Source organism: Cheilinus undulatus, linkage group 11 (assembly GCF_018320785.1).
Source record: "Cheilinus undulatus linkage group 11, ASM1832078v1, whole genome shotgun sequence".
Classification (NCBI taxonomy): Eukaryota; Metazoa; Chordata; class Actinopteri; order Labriformes; family Labridae; genus Cheilinus; species Cheilinus undulatus.
In genome coordinates, this window is record NC_054875.1 from 29518098 (window position 1) to 29538032 (window position 19935).

Here is a 19935-nt window from a genome sequence, read left to right on the forward strand (position 1 = left end):
AAGATATAGCAGTGGTTCTCAAATTGTGTGGCAAGGCATGTTGGTGGTAGCACTGATGCCCTAGGCAAGCTTTCCTTAGTGGACGATGGAGTGTATGGGCTCTATGCATGAATCGCTTCTGCATTTGGCGTCAGGTGGCTCCCAAACTTATGGTCGGGAGATTGAACTCAGAAGAGAATGGCCTATGATGGCAGATTCATTGCAGTTTTCTTGCCGTTTGCAGTTAGCCAAGCTGACTGTCAATGACGAGTAAATTTAGCTGAAGATGTACATTGTAGCACACAGCAGTGATGTGCAGAAGTGCTATTAATCCATTTTTGAAACATCATTTTAGCAAGTTTGGATGCCATTATGATAAAGAGTAAACACAAACAACAATCAAAACAAACAAACAAACAAAAAAACTGAAGAATAAACGCAGTATAGGACAGTTGAGATTCCGTTTTGACACGTATTGTTGGGTGGAAGTTGTAAAGCGGCCTTATTTTCCACTGGAAATACGTCACCCTGCCATGCATAGCGCCTGTATTATATCATGATATATTATACTGTCTCTGTGGTGTGGTATCTTATCATCCTGTATCATATCCTATTGTATCGTCCCATAACAAAATGTCTCTTATTGTCTTGTATCTTCTTATATCGTCTCATATCTTATCAAAAGTTACAGTTTCACAGTGTATTGCAGTGGTACTCAAATGGCGGGGCAAGGCATGTCGGTGGTAGCACTGCTATGGTAGGGTATCGTGTTGTATCTTGTATCGTATCCTGTTGTCTCATGTCGTATCATCTTGTATTGTACCCTGTAGTATCTTACCAAAACTTGCAGTATCATAATATACAGTATATCAGTGGTTCTCAAGTGAGACGGCAAGGCACATTGCTGCACAAGTCTTCTTGTCCTGTCTGAATTTGTACAACCATACTTTATTAGTACAGCTATACAACAACTAAAGTTACTGCAACATGCTTTAAGGAAGCTGTTTTGTATGGATATGAATTTGGCATGCCTAGAGATTTTTGTTCCATCTTAGCTGTACATTGGGCAAAAACATGTTGAAAACCACAGATGCATAGTACTCTGACTTATGGTGTAATTGATGTGGGCAGCTAACTGTGTGCAAAATTGAAGTCTAAGACAAATTACGGTGATATTCTTTACATGCATACTACATACTACAGTTTGTTTTTGTTTCCTGTTAAGATAATTGGATCTTCTTGGGATATTGGTTTATTTTTTTACTTTATCAGGCCATTTTACATGAAATACCTTCTTATTGTTTTTCTCTTCTGACTCCTAAATAGGGGTGGTAGCTGTACCCTTCATTTTTATGGATTCATTATTTATGAAAATAGTAAAAGAGGTTTAATGCTTTTTATGTTTTTAGGGTCCATCATTTTCGGATGCATTTTTCAGATCCGCAATCCCAAAAAAAAGTCACACACTACACTGCACATCAAGTCCTATGCATTTATTTTTCTATGCATCACAAAACTGGCAGTAAAAAACTAATGGTCTTGTACTGCAGAGAAAAAAGAAGTGAAGATTATTTTATGACTCTTTTACTCCTTGACAAAGAAAAAGGTCGGCAGATCCTTCCATCCTGACAGACTTAAAGTTATTTGCTGGAGGTTGTGCACCACTGTGGTGCAAGGTTATAATAGTTTTGGATTTTTCATTAGTTTTTCTTTTTATTTCATTGTTTCTTTCTGTGTTTGATTTCAGTTTTTATTAGTTTTGACTGCTGGTTTGTTTAGTTTATTTTTTATTTTACAAAAATGCTTCGTTTTAGTTTAGTTTTTATTAGTTTTAGTGTTAGTTTTAGTTTTTTACGGATAGATGTCGGTTCTGACATTTTCTGACATCTCATACATTTTTGAAAACATATTAAAACAGGCCACTCTTCACTTATCATTTTATTTACTTGATGATAATGTTTGAATACAACTCCAGAGATAAAACTACCTCTATGTGAAGTCTAAACCAATCAGATTCGGCAATTTTACTCTCTCCAGACTTGGGTGTCGGTGCCAGTCAGTATGGTTGTGACAAAGACTAAAACTAAGGATATTTTGTCTCCATTTAAAAAAAAAAATGTAGTTAGTTTTGTAAGCACACTATAAAGATTTACTTAGTTTTTTTTTTTTTTTTTTGGTTAAGCTTAGTTTTTATTTAGTTTCAGTTAACTAAAATGATTGTTGAATTTTAGTTTAAGTTATTTAGTTAGTTTTAGTTAACTATAATAACTTTGCTGTGCTGTGCAAAGTTTGAGTGAGAGTATGCAACTTTTCTCTTCAGTCTGTTATGTGGTCATGAGTACAGATTTTGGCCTTTCTTCATTAGGTTGATATCCGTATAATAGGTGGGGTAATCACAGTGTTAGAAAAGACTGACTCATTGTGCAAAGGACTTCAAATTTGGGAGATGTCAATACCATCAGAATTAAGGAACATATGACCTGTGTTTGCATGTTTTACTGTTGAACGCTGCTCATTTTTTGGTTGATGAACATAGTTTATTATGGTCTGTTGTTTTTCATATCTTTGAAACTTCTTGTGCTGATGTCTTGGCCAGGGCCCCATTGTTGAAGTGATTGCTATATATCTGTAAGAATATATCTCATTAATTAAAGGCTGAATAAAAACAGAAGCTTAGTGTGAAAAAATTTCCCCAAAGGGACAATAAAGTTGACCTTTATTTTGTATCATATCAAACCATAAAGTATCATAATTTCTATTTTACTGTAAGTATTAAATTAATAGAAGCAGCTAAGTGCTTAGTACCAGTGTGCAAGACATGTTTCCCTTAGGGAACAATATAGCGTACATAGTATAGTCTAACGTATTGTATGAAACCATTTGGTATCATGATGAATAGTACTTAAACATATTGTATTAAATCGATAGAAGCAGCTTAGTGTGTAGTACTGGTGTCTAAGACTAGTTTTGTTAAGGGGAAAATGAAGTTTATTGCAAATTGGATTTCATCACATCGTATTGTATTATACTGTATAGGGATGTGCGATATTATTGGTACGATATTGGTATCAGCATATATGAAAATCCAGCTGATATTTACAGCCGATAATTTGTCTATAAAAATCTGCCTATAACAGTTGTACATTTTGGCTGTATGAACGAATAAGGTGATAGAGTTTAGGCTGGACCCAGAGACCTATGTCAGCTGAAGTCATTTTCTTTATTAATCATCATTCCTTGCACTTTAAAGTGTGTTTTTAGGCTTGAATTTTTCAGTGTGTTCATCCTCAAACTTTTAATTGTGTGTTTTAAGAACTGAAGATTAAGGTCTGAACTACATTTAAATTTCACTATTGATATCAATATCAGCTTAAAAAACTTGTAAATATTGGCAGAAGAAATATCAGCAAAAATCCAATATCGTGCATCCCTAGTATTGTATCAAATCCCATCATCATTTGATGTTCAAAACAAGTTTCCCTTAGGGTACAATAAAGTGTATTGTGTATTGTTATTGTACTTTTAGAGTATCATTATGTACTCTATAGTGTCCAATATCATATTTTATCCTTCTGAAATTCATTGTATTTTTATTTATCATAATATGATATACTGTATTGAGTTATATATATGCATAATTTTGAACAGTATAGTTCAATCAAAACTTATTTGTCCTGACAGCATATGAATACAAACAGTAGTTGAGCTGTGGATTGACAGTTATGTTGGTTTGACCGTCTCTCTGAGTTGTTTTCCTCCTTAATGAGGAGCTGGAGCAGGATGAGTCTGTTCTGTTATAAATGTCATCTCATCATGGCTGGCAGGCCTCTCTCCCTGTGGAATTTAAATACCGTCCCTTAAACTCTGTAAGCCCAGGAGGAGGATATCCTGAGCTCAGCTCACGGCTTTCTTGGCCTTTTAAGATACTACACTTCACTACTCTGGCCCACAGGGAGGCAGAGGTTGCCCTGGGTAGAATACGCCTAAAAGAGGAAAAAGAGTACATTTGTTTCAGTAAAAAAGGTATGAATGCCATGAAAATGGTTCATTTGGATTCATAGGCAAGCTAAAAGGTTGACTGAAGCATTGTAAAAAAAAAAAAAAAAAAAAAAAAAAACTGCCATGTGTGAAGCCATTTGGTGAGTAGTTATGTATTTAACTGGTTGTCAAACAGTTTACTGGTGCGAAGAAAGGTACAGCTGGACCCCACAGGCATGGGGCATGCTGTGTGTTCATGCTGAATGATGCAATTCATATTTAAAATGAAAAAGTGTAAATTGCTCAGGCCTTGACTTCTGTCTGCAGGGTCTGATATTTATAGACCTTGCTTTTGCAGAAAAGCAGGAACGTTCCAACAATATGCTAATTTTTATGACACCAGATCACGAACCATCTGAAATGCTTAGTAATCCTATTGTCTGTGACATTAACATCCAGCATGTTTGATCTCTGCGCCTGGATTATTTTCTGCTATTCATTATCACAGTCCTGTAGCTGCATACTGAATGTATAACATTTCACTGACGACGTACTGTAGGTATTAAACATCAATGAGCTTTACCCTTCATTGAGATAATGTCACACATTCTCAGAGGGCATCCATGCCATAAAAGCAGCCGCAGCAGAAATGCCCACTCTCCATTATTATGACTGATTGTTAATGTGATGCCCCTGTCCGAGTGACGCCAGCGCTGATGAAAAACGGAGTGCGTCACTGGAGCTGTAAGGCTGTGACGGCACATTCCTCCACTCGGAGCCTTTGACAGCGGAGTGTGTGCTGGGTCTGTAGACTGAGAGAGAGAGAGCACGGATATCTGCCAGCACAGCTCTGCATGTGCCTCCACTGGAGACGGCAGCTGTAGGATGCACGAGACAGCAACTGCATACAATGTGTTGCACAGAGCAGGCTGTCAGGTCTTTTAGCGTCAGAGCTTGGCAGTGAGCTTGAAGCAGCAGTACACGCTGTATGCACCTTGTAACCATCATAATGATCTTACATTTATCTGATGGCTACCATGGCTGTTCATTGCCTGTATTGACTGTAAAGTGGTCATGATTTTTGCCATTAAAGCTCCACTATTACGACTTAAGTCGTTATGCTGATGATATGGTTTATTTATCGATTAACTGTTTGATCTTTGCATGATAGATTTGACACTAGGAGATCAAATCATGAAGATTTACTCTGTTACTTAATCAAATCTGTTCTGGATGCAATCATGTACATTAGACTGAAAAGAGTAGATCATAAAAAGAGAGAGGACATGAAAAGGGTGAAGGATTGCTGTGCTTCGGCATTATAAAAGCTCTGACCCTTCTTTCGGTCACAACCAACAGTACCCAGCAGTACAGTAAAGCAGCAAATTTAGCAAAAAAGCACAAGCTTTGCTCAGTCATTTGCACATGGAAGATGTCAGCAGCCGGACATCTGTAAGGCTCGTGCAGGGCTCTGATTGGCTGCTGCCCTGCACGAGGATTATCAAACCAACAGGAGCTGCGTGGCTCACAGGGGCACCAAGTCTCAGCAAGTCCAAAGTTTCCTCGAGGGAGTAGTCAGTGGTTTGAAAAAGCCCATAATAAACCCCTGCCTTTGCCAATGGCAACGTCAGAGGCGACAGCAGCCGAGCAAAGATGGGTGCATCAGAAAAAAAAAAGGATGCATCTCCAGAACATTTTGTTCCTCTGGCAAAAAATAAAAGCAGATATGAGGATATGTTTATCAGCAACGGTGTTATATAAGAAACAGCGAACACAGATATCACTGAGCATTTCCTCTTGCATATTGATGTTTTTCATGGTTTTCAGTTCACAGTTTAAAAAGAAGATGCTGCATTCATGCTATAAAATCACACAGACTGATTCATGCTGAAGCAGTATGTTCTTTGTATACATGTTTCCTCTTCATGACTCAGAAATGTCTTTGTACTGATTTTTCTGACGCCATGTAATACATACTAATTCAATCAAAGATTATTTTAGGCCATATCATATTAGTTGAGTTATAATAAGCCTGTGTGCAGCATTCATCAAACAGATCCTGCTTTATTACAGTAGTCTGTTGTGTTGGACGCTCTTCATCCGCTCTGTTGCCCTTCCTTCGTTTTTGAAAAACCTTCAGGATAACTGCTAGATACCGAGGGCGTTTGGAACACCTCCGACCAGCCAAAGCGGATTTTCATCCTGTTTTTTTCCTCCTTTCTTTCACTTTTCTCTGCTTTAACTCAAAGCCAAAGCTGGAGGAGAGAGTCTACTACAAGTATAGATTTCATCCATCCTCATCTTACTCTACCTCTACTCTCCGTCTTTTTCCCACCTCTACACCTGTCTTCTGCACAGGTGCTTCCAAGCTTCAGTCCAAACACCTGTACTCTACAGTCTATGTGATGCAAGTGCTCCTGCTCATGCAAACGCTGCTAAAACTGTCATGAAACATTGATATGAAGCAATATCATCTGCTGCTGCATAAAAGATAACATACTAGTCAGATATCCTTCCTCCTGTACCTGCTTACTCCCAGAATATTATTTTATCCATGTTAGCAGAGGAAGCATGACTTTGACAATAAAAACAGATATTTTTTGTGTCAAAATGGGAAGTCTGAGTCTGAAAGCTTCTCTGATGTATGATGAATAGGAAACAAATGAATTTCCATGTTGTATTGTGCTGATGTTCTCTCAGTGAATCAGCACGCCTGTCAGGCTCCACATTTCCCCGTTCACGTCAGTTCATACCCTTTAAGGCATTGAGGCTGCTACAGCATGCCACCAGGGGGCGTACTTTTCTTACACATCCTTTCTAACAGACTGTCCTTCACACAGAAAGAGATCTGGCTCTTCTTCAGAATTTAAATCTGAGCTATTTCGAAGCCTTTATGGTGGATCTTTGCATTCAAAGATCTTTGATTGTTATTTTATTTCATATCTCTATCCGGCTTTTTTAATCCCTTTTGAAGGAAACTGACAGGAGGGCCTTATAAGACAGATAAAGAAACAAATACTAAGGCCGAGCAATTTCTGTTACAGTGCTGTGAAAACGTTTTTGCACCCTTCCTGATAATTTTTTTTTCTTTTTTCTTTTGCTTATTTGTTACATTGAAATGTTTAAGAGCATTTAACAAATTTTAATATCAGACAAAGATAACCGGAGTACATACAACAGGCAGTCTTCAAACAACGGTTTCATTTACTGGGGGAAAAAATCCTGACCCTATGTAAAAAATTGACCCTTAAACTTAATAACTGGTTGTGCCACCCTTGGCGGCAACAACTGCAAACAAGGATTTGCAATTACTTGCAATGAGGAATACCCACTCTTCTTTGCAGAATTTTTTTAATTCAGCCTTTAAGATCATACCACAGCATCTGAATTGGATTTAAGTCTGGACTTTAGCTCTTTGTTTTTGTTTTTAAAGCCATTCAGTGGACTTTCTGGTGTGTTTCTGATCATTGTCCTGCTGCATAACCCAAGTGCACTTGAGCTTGGCTGGATATTCTCCTTCAGGATTTTCTGGTAGAGAGCAGAATTCATGTTGGTCCAGGTCCTGCAGCAGCAAAGCAGCCTTAGACCATTACTCCACCACCATGTCTGACTGTTGGTATGATGTTCTTTTAATGAAATGCTGCATCAGTTTTACGCCTAATGTAACAGGATGCACACCTTCCACAAAGTTCAACTTTTGTCCCATCAGTCCACAGAATATTTTCCCAAAAGTCTTAGGGATCATCAAGATGTTTTTTTGGCAAGTGTGAGATGAGCCTTTGAGTCCCCCTTGGAACTCTCCAGTGGATGCTGTTTCAGCCCAGTCTCCTTATTGTTGAATCATGGATACTGACCTTAACTGAGTCAAGTGAGGACTGCAGGTCTTTAGATGTGGTCCTGGGTTGTTTGTGACCTCCTGGATGGTCGTCGATGGAGTGATCTTGGTAGGCTGGCCGTTCCTGGGAAGATTCAGCACTGTTACAAGTTTTTCTCCATTTGTGGATAATGGCTCTCACTGTGGTTCACTGGACTCCCAAAGCCTTAGAAATGGCTTTGTTACCGTTTCAAGATGGATAGATGTCAGTGACTTTGTTTCTCATCTGTTCTTGCATTTCTTTCAGCATGATGTGTTGCTTTTTGAAGTCTTTTAGCCTACTTGACTTTGTCAGACAGATTCTATTTGAGTGATTTCTTGATTCAGCAGGTCTGAATTTATGTGATATCTTCGTCTAACTTTAAATTTTGTTTGATTATCTGAAACATTTAAGATGTCTAAGGCTACCATGGTACTAGAATTTCAACCTTCAATATGAAACTGGTTAAAAGTGAATGATATCAAAACCAGTTCTAAAGCCTAGACAAGTAAAATAAACATCCTAAGGCCCCCATATGGGGTTAATTCTTGTTTTCAACTGTCCAAAAATTGCAGGTAGACTCCTGCACATCACTGATTGATCCAATACACTGACAACATTTCTGTGCTGAAACATTGCCAGTGTATTTGAACAAATTCATACAACAGTTACTGTGTCAGATCACAGAGCTGTAAATCTTTGATGTGATGTGACAGACCATGGTTGTAACCGACCATTTATCAAAAAAAATATAATATTGGAAGGAAGGAAGGAAGGAAAGAAGGAAGATGTAGGCAGGAGTTATTGTCGGACCTATTTATTAAACACTATTTTTAGCTAGGTATGCTGGATGAGCTGCCAGCTGAGTGTTGTTTCTGTTATTGTTTGTCTATCCAAATGCTCTGATGAGTGATATGCCTGCTTGCTGAGGTGCATCTGCTGTTTCTTGCCAACATTTTTTTTTTCAGTCTGTTGTGGTTGTCCCTTGACAACACATCATGAAAGCAGGGATGTTGCTGCCAGCAGCTTAATAAACTTTTCCTCTGTGTCATTTTTTCATCTCACAGCACCAAATTCATTATTCTTTTGCTTAACTTTTGTTTCTTTTTTACACTTTACACATGCAGAGCACTCAGGCTCAAGTCTGGCCCATTACTCCTTTCCCACATCTCTTTCCCACTCTGTCGTCCTTGTTTCTGGCTCTATCCTCTGTCTTCTGTCAATAAAGGCATACAAATTCCAAAAATAAATCTTAAAAAAAGAAACATAAGAAATGAACTTTTTGATATAGGTCAGGTCAGATATGGGAGCATCTGCCAGTTCGACACTTTGTCACATCAACCCTGTAGTGCTCTGACCTGCCGATGGCCGTCTTCCAGGCCTGTGCCAGGCCCATGACCCATCTCTCCAGGTATCCGCCCAGCTGATCTCTAACAGTGCACACGGCCACTGCTGACATCTCGGCCGGCCCAGTGGGTCCCAGGCACAATAATGGGCTGAGCTGGATTAGGCCCAGGCAAGCGCACCACGATCCTGTACAAGTGCAACTTCTGCTCCTGTATCCAGCAGCAGCTGACCCTTCCCATCCTCACTCTCCTGAGCACATCAGCAGTAGATGCACGATCTTGCCAACAATACCTGAAAATGTACCAAAGAGAAGTCATCACAAAGGAGTCCAGATGACTCCTCTGGCCATCAGTCAACCTCCAGGCCTCACAAGAGTATAGTAAGACCGGAATCTACATGTTTAGATACTGGGGGCACTACACTGCCCTGCCCAGCAAACCCACTGCTCCACAGCTTGTCTGATCATTCACAGACACAGAGGTGTCCCTGAATTTCTGGGATTCCTCAGAGCTCCTGAATCCTTTTGAAGGCATCCCCGCTCACCAAGTTGAACCCTTTCTAGAAGTCATCATTTTCATTTTGATATTATCGTTTTTTAAAAGAGCAGACATTAAACTGTTAAAAACATATGGCATTGAAAAGCATTAAAGTAACGCTTTTGACCTCTGTTGAATCTCGATATCCTCTTAAATGCATCAGTGCACTGCTCCTCCAGCGTATCTCGTACTCCCTCTGCATCACTTTTCATTCAGCTCCTAGTTTCATCCTTTTCCCAAATACTGTTGACTGGAGGATTTTCTACAGCAGGCCATTTTCTATTGAAGTGGTTATTGACTGCACATCTCTTGGCTCAGAGCAGGTCATGGTGGAATCCTCAGGGCAGCTTATCAGTGATTGACTGGGTCAGTAGCAGGGAGAAGAGGGGTCTCTGTACTGTTACTGCACTGAACTGTTAGCCTGCATCAGTGCACGGCACGATGATGCAGCAGCAGCAAGCAGGAGACAATGAGAGACTGTGACATGGCTTTTAATGCACGGTCATTTATCAAGGCTGATAGCTGGGCAAATCTAATCGCCTCTGTTTAGTCCCTCTGATCCCTGAAACATTTCTGATCGATCCTCTCACAGTGAAATAAGGAGTATGCCAGGGAGGATGGGAGGAAATATCAGCACACATGTTGCCTTTTTCACTCCCAAATTTTCTGCCACCCTCACATACATAAAGAAAAATTGTTTTGATTAACACAAGATGCCCTGCAGCTGTCAGAACACAGTGAGCAAAAGCTTTAGATGGAGACATAAGTAGAAGAGTGTTCATGACGCCTCATAAAGTAGACCTACAGTAGCACCAAACATGCCATGCCAAGCTGTCTTTCTCTTCACCTGTTTAGTCATTTCTCATTTTGCTTGTATGCAAACTCAATCAGCTCTTCATCCTTCAAAAACAAATAAAAGGCTGTCATGTGAGCTTGAATTAAAACCATGTGCTGTTGTATTTTAGTTAGTGCTGCAGTAATTGCTCGTCTTTCCTCTGACAGACCCTGGTATACTCTGCTAACAGAAACAGTGGGGGTTCCGCCCACATCCACCGCTGAGGGAAACTTCACATGAATCAAAAACGAGGAACTAAAAGGGTTCTTCGTCTGACAGAAGCCACATGACTGAATCATCAGGATGAACCACAGCCTTAATGTGTTTTCATTTAAATATTTTTAAAAGCAGGCCTATTGCTTTTATCAGCGGTTTGCTCGATATTGGATTTGCATGGAAATATTTTACTACCTTTGGAAGAAAATTAGGCTAATTCAAAATACACACGTATTTTTCAACATATCAAAACATAATTTTGTCCAGTAGAAATATTCATAAAATATTGTGTTTATTTCTGTTGTGTTGGCCCAGTATCACATATAAAAAATACACTGCTTTATCATCAAACACATGCACAGTATAGAAAAACTTCCTTAACCTAGTTTGCTTGGGTTTGCATGGAATAAACACACAAAACATAAAAACATAGTCCAATATTTTGCAATAACATGAGGTGCATTCAACATTAGTTCAACATTCAAAATCACCATTTTGATGTCAAGCTGCTGTCCTTTATATTTATACCAGCCTCTTTATACCTCTCTTGCTCCAGATGAATCAAAATTAATCAAAACCGCGTCTTTCTGGCCAATAAAGCTGGGCCTCCATTAGATAGGTAAAATGTACGTATGCCAAATAAATGAGATTGACTTAATTAAAATGTGTTTTTTAAATTTATAGTGATAAATTCAGACAGTTGTAATGGTTTTATTTTGAAGGCTCAACACAATGATAGTGATATTTTGAATAACTGTGTACAATCAAATTATACAGTGCTTAACAAATTTATTAGACCACCACCCAAAGTAAGGTTTATGCCACAGCTGCCCTAAATTAACAGCATTGGTAAAAATTGGTAAAACCAAAATCATTTTTTATGTTTCTGCAATGGTTAATACATCAATATGTAGAAGCTCTTTAACCAAAATCATATTTTTAATGCTAAAATATAATTATTATTGTTATCCATGAATTTTCAAATTTACTGGTGTACAAAAAAACTGAAAAAATGGTCAAGCACATTATTATTTCTTGATTAATATGTCAAATTACAGTTATTTACTTGCATTCCTGAACAGAAAAAATAGTTTTAGTTGTTGAATGTTATGCTTGATTAATTTCTGACTTCTCAGAGAAGCCCAGTGAGCCAGCTCAAATTTGGGTTTAAAAAGGTGAATTCAGTTTGAAATTCCTCATTTCTGTTCAAAATGGTAAAACGTGGAGAGCTCACTGAAAATGAAAGAGTCCGCATTAAAGCACCTCATAATGCTGGATGGTCTCTGAGACAGGTGGTCTAATAAATTTGTCAAGCACTGTACATGTGCAAATTTCTGATGTTGTTCTCTGTTTTGACTGTGATTTTAGCTGCTGTTATACAGCAGTTTTCTGCTGTTAATCCATGGATGGATGGATGGATGGATGGATGGATGGATGGCTAGACAGAGTGGAAAAAACTATGAACAATAGGTACTAACGAAGTCGTTTGACCATTTATCCACCATACTCCTAGCCCCCATGATACTTTGCAGGAAATGTGACTCTGGCAGCTGGTGCTGCTAGACTGGGACTTTGCATTGCAACAAGATGTTGCAAAATCCTGATTAGTGAGTAATTTGTAGGTTCTAATCTGTAAACATCATTTGTTACACCTGAAACAGGATAACATTATTATTTCCCCATCTTCTTTAGAAGAGGACAAAATAAAGAAACTGCCTTTGTTAAGGTGCACTAGTAAATTAAACTTACTTTATTATTTTCATATCACTATTAGTGTAGTGATAAGGACTATCACGTTTTGTTTGAGTTGTGTTACAACCTTGTATACTTCACAAAAGATGTAGAGTCCAGGCAGAGCTTTAAAACTGCTCTCGTTAGTTTATGGATTTCAAGCTGCGCTTGGGGCTATGACCCCCCCCGCCCGCCCGCCCGCCTTTTAATTTTAGTGATATCTCTGCTGCAGACTGTAGCTCTCAGATGCCACCCTCTTGGAGACTGTTACTATGAGAAGCTGCATCTGTTAGCATGGAAAATACACGCTAAAACGTTCAAAATAACATTGGATAAACTTTTGGTTCAGTTAGGGTAAAGGTTAAGGTAAGGGTTTGGATACTTACAATTAAAAAATAAAAACCTGACAGGGAAAAAGCTCCGTGAAAATATTCTAACATAGCAAATGTAGCTTATGTCTCTCCATTAGCTGTGTAAGCTACATAGCAACATTATCTACACAGCTCCCTTAGCTATGTTAGCTTTAGCTGCGCTTGCTAAAGCTGACTTAAATGGCTACAGTGGCTTACATGGTAGCTTTAACAAATGCTAATGAAGCTAAAGCAAGCCACCGATCGGGTATCTATTCTAAAACTGATTTATAAATAATTTACTCCTTGATTTATTTTTCAAATCTAAAACTGGAAATAGGTTGTACTGGTGAATTACGGCACATTCTGAGACAGCGTCTCACAGTAACAATCTGTGAGAAAAGGCATCTCAGATTATCTTGGGAAGTTCGGCGCAGATGTGTAGCTACCCCCAGCAATGAGGCAGATACAGATATCTTTGTGCTAGTGTAGGCTTGTTCTAGCACAAAGATATTGACAATAACAACTTCTCAGGTTGATGTGATTTCTTTTTTTTTTTTTCCGACAGCAGTGAATTTTTTTTTCATGTGGGTCCTGAGTGAGCTTAGCTTTTCTATAAGTTGACTCACGTTGTCATTTTAAGGCATGATATTCATGCCCGAGGGACATTTCACCTTCATTATGAATGTTGCAGAGGTGTAATGGGTAAACACAGGGATATCTACTTGGCGTTGGTTGTGACAAATGTAAATGAACAGATGACAAATAACATGCTGTTGCAAAATCAATATGAGGGTCTCAAGACGTAATTATGGTGGAACTTCAATGGTGCGCTGTGATGGAAATGCATCTCAAATGTAAATACTTATATTTCTTGTGGGATTTGGGACTACAATTTTATATGTATTCTGTTGCTCTTCTATCTTGGAAAAATGTATAAATCAGACTCTTAGTGTAGTGTACATAAATAGCTACCCACCTATACCAGCATGCACCCGTGCAATAGCATTTTTCATCTCTTCTAATCTATTCCAAGTCACAGTGAAGACATTTAAAGGGTAAAATAATCACATTTGATAGGTTAAGAGAAGACGAATAGTTCATCCAATGAAGGCTGTTCTTCATGGAGGAGGATTGAGACACAGAGCACACTATTAGTGTGTGGTCATTTTCTGTGACATGTGTGTAAATTAGGAGGCCTGAATTATTACAAAAGGCTGAGGAATGGTAAGTAGATTAATTAATTCCCTCCCGTCTCCCTCTGCTCTTCTCAAAGTCTCTCTGTATGGCCTTTGTGCTATTCTGGCCTCTCTATATGTTGGCTTGGGAAAACAGAGGAAGGCCATATTGTGCCAGGAGGGTGTATGTTGAAAAGAGTAATGAGGAAATCACTGGACAGACAGACAGAAATACAGAGCTAACTACAGAGATTAGTGTAATATTTCCTGAATATGCAAACAGAATGTGAATGATTGTTGGTGTCTCTGTGTTTGTGTGAGTAAATATGTGGTATCTCCAGCGTGTTTGTGTGGACATTGCCGTGGCTGAATATTGATGAGAGGCCCCTCCACACCCCTTTCCCATGACTGCTGGGACCGGGTGGCACTGCAGCGTGGCACTGCATCTCAGACAGAGAAAAAGAACAGCTCTCTGCTTGTGTTTAAATGCAAAAAACCCTCTGGCAAAGAAAAAGAGAGCAACTTTTTTATGTCTCAGTCTTATTATAGCCCTCCTGAGCACTGCAGCACATTCAAACATGCCTCCAATGAAGACGCACACTCCTTTGATCCACATTTAACACACTCGCTCCCACTGAAATTCATTTTCACCACATTTATTCTGCTATTGCACCATTCATCTCTCAGGCTTAAAATTCAATTCACTTCATGAATCACTCCATTGACCATAACTGAGCATTTGCTCGAGCAATCTAGAGGCAATTGTGTTTTCTGTTCTGCCCCTGTGACCTTGATGAGTCAAATAAAGCAAAATTTCCCTTCCTCTTTAAGAGAGTGCACTTGCACTCATATTTATTTGAACATAGCTTGTGTGTAAACTCATGTGGTCATACAACATTGCAGCAGCCCCTCCCCATGCTGGAAAACTGACCAATGAGAGGCCGCTCTGCATGGCTTCCATTTGAAGCTTCAGTAGTACGGTAGTGTTGCCCAGCAACCGGAATCGGCACATTTCTGGGAGGTCCTGTGTGGATGGCAGCAGCTGTAAGAGGAAGACGGAGACAGAGAGGAGCAGGAGAAGGGGAGAGGGATGGCTGATGAGGGAGCTACGCTGTCTTAGTGTCTCCTTCCTCATTAGAAAGTTTGCTTCTGCAGCAGACAGGAGAGGAGGAGGCCGCTGATGATCCTCAGTGAGGGACTTTCGGAGGATTCCCCCTCCTATCTGCGCTCCCACACATTCCTGTACCTGTGCCTGCTGGAGCGGTGCGGAGCTCCGGCTCTAGCCATGATGTCTCAGAGGATCCTGGGCTGACGCACTGCATTTAGGGACCGGCACAGAGGACAGACGAACTGACCTGGATAGGAGCTAAAACAGAGGAGAAGCAGCCAAAAAGGAACTTATTTCAGGATGTGGAGCCAAATCCAGCTGTTTGAGGGCTCCTGAAAAGCATGGACGTCCTGGTTAGTGATGACTGAGGTTGCTGTGGACAGGTTGAAACCATTCAGGACTGATTTGGCGAGCGTGTCTGGGTTAAAGAAATAAGCAGGGTCATGTGCGGTTTGTGCCATGGTGTCTTTTGATGTCTTTACATCCCACACAGCTCATTCACCCTGTTGATTATCTGAGGTGAAGATGTGGAAGTTCAAAGCGTTCTGCTTGGATTACTGGCATGTGCTGTGTTTGCATCCACACAACAACTTTTATAAGAGGTAGGTTTGAAAATACAACGATATTTGGCTTTCGTCAGCTGTTATGCATCATGTTGAATTACCATTACAGTGCTTACAGCTTGTTGATTTTGTCTAAATGTGTCAAAAACCTCTCAAATTAAGCAGATTACTTTGTCTTTTAAGTTGTTCAATGAGTGACTGATGGAGAAACTGTTGCTCTCCTTGCTGACACACAGGCTGACTCAGGCAGACATTACTCAGGCTGAACCCATTATCGATTTCTCCAGGCGAACCAGGTTACGCCTGTTATTTTGTAGAAGCACTTGGTTAAGTAACTCAGCGCTCAGAATGATCTTGTTTGTGTCGGTTGTCTGTCTGTTTAGCGTTGGCACTGCAGCAGAGAAACGAGAGGAGCTGGCGCTCGCTGAATTCATTCATCCCCTTGTCCCACTGGGACCTCTCCTCATTCACCTTTCACCCACTGCATCAAATATGGCTCAGTACTGAAGCAAAGAAATCTATTTTTAATGGCTCCATAATGTCTTTGGGGACTTCTTCTGCAGTCTTCATAATCAAGGCATTGTTTTAATTCAGTAAATCCATAAATAAGACTTTTAAATCCTGCCTTAATGTCTTCGAATGCAGTAGTTTAGAGGGTTTAACACTGGCATATGTTTTTCTTCACAGCTTTCAGGTATGTTTAAAAGGTGCACACTTCTCTCCCACACTATGAATTACTCACCCCATCCCCCTGCTGCTCTTTAGAGAGCATAAAAACACTCATGTTTTTTATCACGACACTCATATCAGTTATGCGCTCCACATTCCATACATTTACAAGCCTCAAATTGAGATCTTGTTTGCATGCAACAGCCACTTTGTGTCGAAGATATACAGAAAAAGACAGACATGATGGATCGTGGGTGGTCTTCACTTCACTTTCAGCTCAATCATCCAAATGTCAGATGCTCTTTCATCCTGCATGAGCAGTTCATGCTGCAGTTTTTGCTCTAGTTTCTTTATATCATTCAAGTAATCAAAATCCCAACATCTAAAATCTTTTAGTCTGTTTTCTTTGAATGCACCAGTGTTTGCAGAGGTTTCCTTCTGCAGATGTTTGATGTCTGAATCAGAAGCTCGCTGCCGTGTGACGGCACAGATCCAGACTATGTGAAACTCAGGAGCACCTGCTTTTTTTCTGTCACATCTCTGTATGCTAATTCTGTTCACACCTATATAAACAGACAGTTTGTCATGAGCATTAGCATTCTGAAGGTAGGGATACAGTATGTTCATGATTCATTAATAATGCATCACTGATTTAAGCTGGCAGCTCCGCTTTGAACGTGGCTGCAGGGAACCCCCCACCTGGTTGTGATACCTCAATACTAAAATACATGGGATACTATTCTTGTGTTTTAGTGATATTTACAACATTTATGACCAGATCTAAAGGTTTGAGATCTGTGTACTAAAGATGTATAAAGATTTTAATCTCACAATATGAAACTGACCAGAATATCCGGTTTACAATACAATTTTATCACTTCTTTTTTTTTTTTTTTTTTTTTTTACATTCTTTTTTATCTGTTTCTTTGCGGATGTCACACAGCAGCCGAGAACATCTCCTTTGGAGCAAACGGTGATTTCTGCATAGGGAAATGATACCAAAAAGGCCATTGTTTGAGCTGTTTACGACTATGCCGAGCATTCAGAGTGTGAAAATATAGATATTCTTAATCCTTAATTTAGTGTCATAAATAGTGACATATTCTGGCAAAGTTTTTTTAAAAGTGGAAAAAACTTTTGGGGAAACGGCAGCAGGCAGGAAAATAACCTCTCTGAAGCTTGGACAAAAGGTATCACATATTGCTCTTCCGGTTTGGTTCGGTATGGTTTTGCCACGATTTAGCACATTACACTATGATCTTACTCGTGTTTCCTCAGCTGATGTCCAACCTCCTGAGAGAGGTGCTCATTGTGACGGGAAATCTGTCTCTTTTTAGAGATCCTCATTTGGCTCAGCTCAGTAGAGCTGGTGTTCAGCTCTTCATTTAGTCAGAGCTTGGCTTTCTAAATGTGGATTAGATTAAGACAAAGGATGGAGGAAAGGAAACTGGCACTCAAATGGGTTTTAGCAGCAGTGACTATACGAGGTTCTGTTGTTTAAGTTTAAAGCATGTTTGTGTTTTTTATATTTTAGATAGGCTCAGTTTGCCTCTTAGCTCACTCGACTCCTCAAGACTCTTGAGGCTTGATTATACAAGGAGGTCTGCAGGATTTATGATATTAATCACCTCCATGCCAGCCAAATCAGTTACAATGTGTAAAAAAACACTTTGTAAAGTATAGTGATTGTGTTCAACCGATACAGAAATTTTCTGATGGTAATTGCAGTGTAGAGGTTGACTTAGAACTGTTAAGTACTAACTCTTGTCTGTTCCCATTCATTTCTGATGGCTGTTCCCAACTTCCTGACCCCCATCCAAAGTTCTGGATCATGTGACTGAACAACCTATAAACAACTTTTAAAAGACATAAGCCTGGAATCAACGTCTTAATTATTTTGATTCTTTTTTTTTGCTTCAGAAATCTAAGTAATACTTTTTGATTTTAAGTTTGTATCTTTCGCAGCTATTTTATTTTCACAGAGCTGCCCGGTTGCCTGCTCTCAGTGCTGTTTCAATTTGGTGGTGGGCAGCAGTTCTATCATGAGAAGCAGCCAATTAATAATGTGTCTATGTAGCCTGAAGATCTGCTTTGTGATCTTAGCTTTCGCTGTGTCAGATACATATCTATGTTAGCTACATAGCTCTGTTATCTATAGCTAAGTTGACTTTAGCAACATGAGCGTTAGCAAACATAGCTAAAGCTAACTTAGCTATTTAAATCACATAGATACATAGCTTATATAGCTGTTTTGTCAACATAGCTTTAGCTATGTCAGATACATAGCTATGTTAGCTACTAAACGTTGTTATCTAAAGCTAAGGTAACTTTAGCAACATGGGCTTTAGTAAACATAGCTAAAGCTAACTTAGCTATGTAAATAATATAGATACATGGCTTATATAGCTGCTTTGTGAGCTTAGCTTATCTACATTAGCTACATAGCTTTGTTATATACAGTGCTTAACAAATTTATTAGACCACCTTTCATATTTGTCTCAAAGACCATCCAGCATCATGAAGTGCTTTAATGTGGACTCTTTCATTTTCAGTGAGCTCTCCACGTTTTACCATTTTGAACAGGAATGAGGAATTGCAAACTGAATTCACCCAAATTTGAGCTGGCTCACAGGGCTTCTTTGAGAAGTCAGAAATTAATCAAGCATAACATTCAGCCACTAAAACTAAATTTTCTGCTCAGGAATACGAGTAAATAACTATAATTTGACATATTAATCAAGAAATAATAATGTGCTTTACTATTTTTTCAGTTTTTTTGTAAATCAGTGAATTTGAAAATTCATGGATAACAATAATAATTATATTTTAGCATTAAAAATATGATTTTGGTTAAAGAGCTTCTACATATTGATGTATTAACTATTGCAGAAACATAGAAAATGATATTGGTAATTACCAATGCTGTTAATTTAGGGCAGCTGTAGCATAAACCTTACTTTGGTTAGAGTTAGGGTGGTCTAATAAATTTGTTAAGCACTATATATATATATATATATATATATATATATATATATATATAACTAATGGAACTATGAAGCAATGCTTCATAACCCTCTAAACTGAAGTTTAATCTAATTTATTTTGAAAGAATTTGCATGTATTTGCAATGTGAGATTTACGGTTTTCAGATGAACAATCTGCTGTCAGACTATCATAGGAGCTTGCATACACAGACATGAGGCTGTAGACACTTGTTTAGTCATATTTGTGCAAAACCCTGTAATATTGCCACACCTTGTCAGTGAATATGGGTCTCTGGCTTCTTACATCTTTGCCAGATTTTCCACCCTTTGTCAAAACATGTATGTTGCCTAAGAGGTGCAGGCCTAACAGTACTGTGTGGTTTATGACTGTGTAGCTGTACTCAGAGACCATCAGTGAATGACAAAGCACACCAACCCAGATTCCTACATTGCACAAAAAGCTCTTCAGAAACAGAATGGTGCTGTGGTGCGGCCATTAAGGCACAGAAAGCTATAGAAAGTTAAAACATTTTTGACTGTGTCACATTATGTAAGTTTTCAGTGTTGTTTTTGTAAAGTTCTGTCATTACATTTGTCAAACATCAGC

General features: G+C 39.0%; 1 protein-coding gene across 4 annotated transcripts in view; it reads left to right on the plus strand.

Moving 5' to 3' along the window:
• LOC121517877 (IQ motif and SEC7 domain-containing protein 1-like) overlaps positions 1–19935 on the plus strand; it is a 174298-nt gene that overhangs the window by 79154 nt on the left and 75209 nt on the right. Inside the window, exon 1 of one of the 4 annotated variants that reach the window (XM_041799964.1) lies at positions 15125–15714. The exons of the other annotated variants lie outside the window; for them this stretch is intronic. Within the exon in view, the coding sequence (XP_041655898.1) occupies positions 15638–15714 (77 nt within the window). The 5' untranslated portion in view covers positions 15125–15637. Of the gene's footprint in view, positions 1–15124; positions 15715–19935 lie in introns of those variants that run through there. 4 annotated transcript variants of the gene reach the window in all.